Source organism: Morone saxatilis, unplaced genomic scaffold (assembly GCF_004916995.1).
Source record: "Morone saxatilis isolate NCDOM2014 unplaced genomic scaffold, NCSU_SB_2.0 Contig0, whole genome shotgun sequence".
Taxonomy (NCBI): domain Eukaryota; kingdom Metazoa; phylum Chordata; class Actinopteri; family Moronidae; genus Morone; species Morone saxatilis.
The window spans coordinates 19,859,803-19,864,361 of NW_023339650.1; the positions used below are offsets into that span (position 1 = coordinate 19,859,803).

Sequence of the window (4,559 nt, forward strand, 5' to 3'; positions counted from 1 at the left end):
GTCCTGAGATAACTTCTTTTATTTATTGGTGCTATAGAAATTGAATTGAATTGATATTAAAATGAGGACAAAAATCAGAAGAGCTGGTACTCAGTACTGGTGGGTTTCAGCTGATAATTCACTATCAGAGTCACCCAACACACTGTCACATTTTATACATTATTATAAAAACATTGATTATAGAAGCCTACCTCATAAAATGTCTTTATTGAGTTGTAGAGTTGCCGACATGCCCTCGTCCAAGTAAAAATCCTCATAAACATGGATGTTGTTAAGTCACCTGATCTGTTTCCTGACTGATCAGTTTATTAATTAATTTAATGTGTAACTGATTGACTCACTGTTAGTGCAGGAGAGAGGCAACGATTGAGTTTGGAGTGTGTTCACAGAGAAAGAGGAGGAGGAAACTCTATTTGAGGACGAACACTGACAGACAACTAGATCTCACCTCTGACCAACACACACACACACACACAGTTGCTGCTGTCAGTCAGCAGCAGAGTCTGTTTGGACAGAGATAACTGTGGAGCTGAAGCTGCAGGACGTCACAGATGTTTGAAAATATTTAATTTAATGCACTGCTCACTGTTTATAGCACATTTTAAATCACTATATGTTTTTGAAAAATGTATTGAACATATTATAACTCAAACTTGAGTTATCTCTACCACTCAGATTATGTCTGCTATGCTAAAAGAATCCAATAGATCGCTGTGTCTTTAAAGTTCGGACCTTTTCAGTCATTCCCTTCAGGAAGTTAGCAACAAACAGTCACTCCAGAGATGGGAGGTCTGTCCGAAATCACATTCTAACATACTGCATACTATATGCTCAATCAGTATGTACCACATACTGTGTACTACATACTCAGTGTACCATGTACTGTGTTCTACATACAAAGTATAAGTATGCCATGTGTTTGAACGGGAGTATATTTAAACATACGTACATACTCTATATCATATGACTGTATTGATCTCAACAAGCTCCGACACAGCGCTGCGTAGGCTGATCACAACATTACGGTCAGAATGAAAATAGTTGATCACTAATGTGAACCACTATTATGTATTACACTTGATGGAATATTCTCCAGGATTATTTTAAGGCTAATTTAAAAAAAGGGGAAGAGATTATTATTCTTTTAATCAAACCACAAACAAAGTATGAAGGTAAATATTAATATCACAGAGGAGCGGGCAGTATTAGCAGTTACCTTTGGTATATTTTACTATATTCTTACATCCTGTTATGCCGTATGCCTTATTGGGTACTTGCAGGAATTACACTATTAGTCGACGACCGCTGCCTTGTATCGAAAAGCAATGATAATGATAATAATAAATATGTTATTATTGTTACTATTATTGGATTAAAATAAACAGTACAGACTTCTGACCTGAATCTGTCCTGTCTGCTGTAACTTAGTATTATTTATTAATGGTGGAATTGTATGAAATGTTATACGTGCGTGCAATGTGGCTTTTATTATTCTTATTATTCTTATTATTCTTATTATTCGTATTATTATCTTTGGGTATACATTTACCATCCTTTGTCTCATCAGTATATTAAACCCAAAACAATGGTTACAATCATGACACTAAAATAAAACAATAAAAGTCATAAAATAACATGAACATCTTTGACAGAACAGTGATTGGAAGAGGCAAACAAGTTTCAGCTCAACTATTATAAAGTGAACTAACATCTGGTTTGGCCAGTCTGTAATATCATTTAGACGAGAGGAAGAACTGATTTATTAGAATTTTATTCAACTTTTTCTTGGATGGTACAAAAAGGAGACCAAGATTATCACAACCCGCCAAAACTACTTTACCCCCAAAACAGCACAAAGTAAGCCAGGTAACACAATCAAAGAGGCTAATTTGAAATATATTCATTTCATGAGACTCCCAGCTGTTGGTCAGAACACATCGAGGTCTGGAAGAAAAGATGAACAATGCGAAGTTTTCTTGTCCTGGTCAACGAGCCATCAGGGTGTCTCAGGTTACGGTCATAGGAAGTTCAAGTTTAATCATATAAAATTAATGAATTAATAATTAAAAGGTGCCAGTAGTCTCAAACCTGGACATTAAAGATGCAACATTCCTGGAGCTTATTTGGTAGTTATTGGAAATCTGTTCATGCTTTCAATAAATCAAAGCAAAATAAACTCTGTTTTCTGTTAGAAATGGTATCCAGCATCTTTTTACTATCTATGGTTGTAGATTTCATCTTGTTTCATTTGCTGAGTCTCATTCCTACTTCAGCTCAAATTCAGTGTTCTGGAAAGTTGTGCATCAAACATACTCAAGTCTTCAATCAGGGAGGAACAGGCTTCTGTTCCTTTGTTTCGTACCATGTCAATCACAGCTCGCGCATTGTCAGTCCTGGTTCTGGTTCTGGCCGACTCCATTTCTTCTTGATTTATAATGCCCCGTTCTAGAAGTTTATCCAGCAACTGGTTTAGAACAGAGTCAGACACTGAACTAACAAACTGTGAGCGAACTGATAACAACCTTCCCTGTGCTGAGCGAGGCCTCGGTGGATTTTCTTCACGTAGAGCCGGATCTAAGGGATGACCAGAACAAAAACAGTTCAGTAACACATGTCTGAGTGTGTGGTCAGACACAACGCAAAGTGACTTTTACAGACAGCGTCAAAGTTTATGTAAATTAGACACAAATTCACCCCATGCAAACTGAAAAAATTAAAAATAAAAATCACACTTATCCTGAAGCTTCACAAACATGCAGAGAGAAAAAAGGAGAGAGTTGTGAGGTGGAAAGAGAAAGAGCTCATTGATTATGTAATAGAGGGGAAGTATTTAGGCATAGATTCTCAGTTAACTCATGCTAAAAAGATTTAGGATGATCTTAGCTGTTTAAGATGATCGGAAAATGCTTGACATTTGATTGTGTTTGAAGATTCAATGATTTTTTTTTATACATGTCCTGTGGTTGGACAACCTGAACCCATGCCAACCAGTATGTAGTTAAATCCATAGAGTGTCTTTATAATCAGGTCTTGAAATGCAAATCAAGTACCATCATTGCTGCAATTTAGATAATTACAAGATTAAGATTAATTAAGAGTTTGCTAATTTAATTGATTTTCATTATGTAAAACCTGTCTTTAAAGATCCAGTGTGTAGGCTTTAGTGGAATCTGGTGGTGTAATTGCATATTGCAACTCACTTACTTCACCCTCCCTTTTCATGCAGTAGGGAGAAACTATGGTGGCCACGAAACTTGCCAAAAAACGCGAACAGCCCTATCTACAACCAGTGTTTGCTTTGTCTGTAGAAACATGGTGGTTTAATTTCCCCCTGGGATTATTAAAGTATTTCTGATTCTGATTATGATTAGACTAGAAGAGGACCTACTGTACACAGCGATTCTTATTTTCAAGTGATTGTGTGACACACAAATAAAAACATCTGTGAATATTATATTCCATTTTTGCCAATAGATCCTCCTTAATGTTACACACCGGGCCTTTAAATGGTTATGTGGAGTTGTCCCTCAATCCTCTCTGCAAATATATCATGAGACTGCAGAGCTGCAGCAAATCCACCAGCAGCTTCAAGTGGCAACGGTAAAGACTAAAATATATTTTGCTCAGACAGCGTTTTCTGAGAGAAGAGGTACTTTGGTACTCGCTGTCTAACCTTTTGAAATTTGCTAATAACTTTATCTCTTTTAAGAGAGTTGCCAAATCTTGGTTAATTCTCGTAAATAGTTTTGAAATGTGATATGCTCTATTTGACATTGTAAAATCTGAGGCTGCTGTACTGTCAGGTGGAGTAATGCTGCAGGTGGATAAAGACTTTACCAATCAGATCAACATCATGCTCCCAGACCTCCATGTGTGTTTGGTCTCGGACCGTTAAAGTCACTTCTTCTTCATTTGTGGACAGGCGGATCTCAAACGCGGGGTAGTAATTTGGTCCAAACTCCAGGATAAAATATGCGCTCTGAAAACCAAAGTGTCTGTATCATAAACTGTATGTACTGTTTAAGTAAACTGAAGATAACCAACAGCACGAAACATCATCACAAAGACCTTTATTTAAAATACTCACTTTAGGCTGAATTTTGATGGCCTGAGGACAGTGAAGAGTGTAGCTTTGGTCTTTGATGAGTTTACATGTGGACATGGCCTTGATGTTTTCATAAGGTCGCTGTTGTTTTCTGACCTTAACAGGCATCAAAACATTTAAATTAGAGTCTTAATCCTCAGTATAGCCTGACTTATCAATTAGTAGGCCTATTATATCTCATTACAGATAGCTTTACCTCATCCCGATTGATGTTCAACGGCAGAAGAAACACATTGAGTTTTTGCCTTTGTGCATTTTGGTTTGGTGGTCCGAGGAAAAGTAGAACTTGGCCGCTAATTGGTTTCGTCCACAACCGCTTAACAATGTCCCAGACTAGGCCAAAAATAGACAGGTGAGGAACTTTGACAACTACATGATTGTCTGTAATCTCCAGCGGTTCCAGGATACTCATTCCATCATTAGTGATGTGGACGACAAACAGACCATCAGGCAG

The 4,559-nt window shown here is 37.2% G+C and overlaps 2 protein-coding genes across 2 annotated transcripts in view; both read right to left on the reverse strand.

Moving 5' to 3' along the window:
- lrrc30a (leucine rich repeat containing 30a) overlaps positions 1-369 on the reverse strand; it is a 10,678-nt gene extending 10,309 nt beyond the window's left edge. The window contains exon 1 of the mRNA XM_035657367.1: positions 192-369. The gene's annotated coding sequence lies outside the window, so the exon portion shown is untranslated. The remainder of the gene's footprint in view (positions 1-191) is intronic.
- Positions 370-1,794: 1,425 nt separating this feature from the next.
- On the reverse strand, positions 1,795-4,559 carry LOC118339342. The gene is made up of 4 exons (XM_035676964.1): positions 4,302-4,559; positions 4,088-4,201; positions 3,838-3,979; positions 1,795-2,574 (listed from the first exon to the last, which is right to left on the reverse strand). The coding sequence occupies exons 1-4, from the start codon at positions 4,515-4,517 to the stop codon at positions 2,270-2,272; spliced, it is 777 nt and encodes a 258-aa protein (XP_035532857.1). The 5' UTR covers positions 4,518-4,559; the 3' UTR covers positions 1,795-2,269.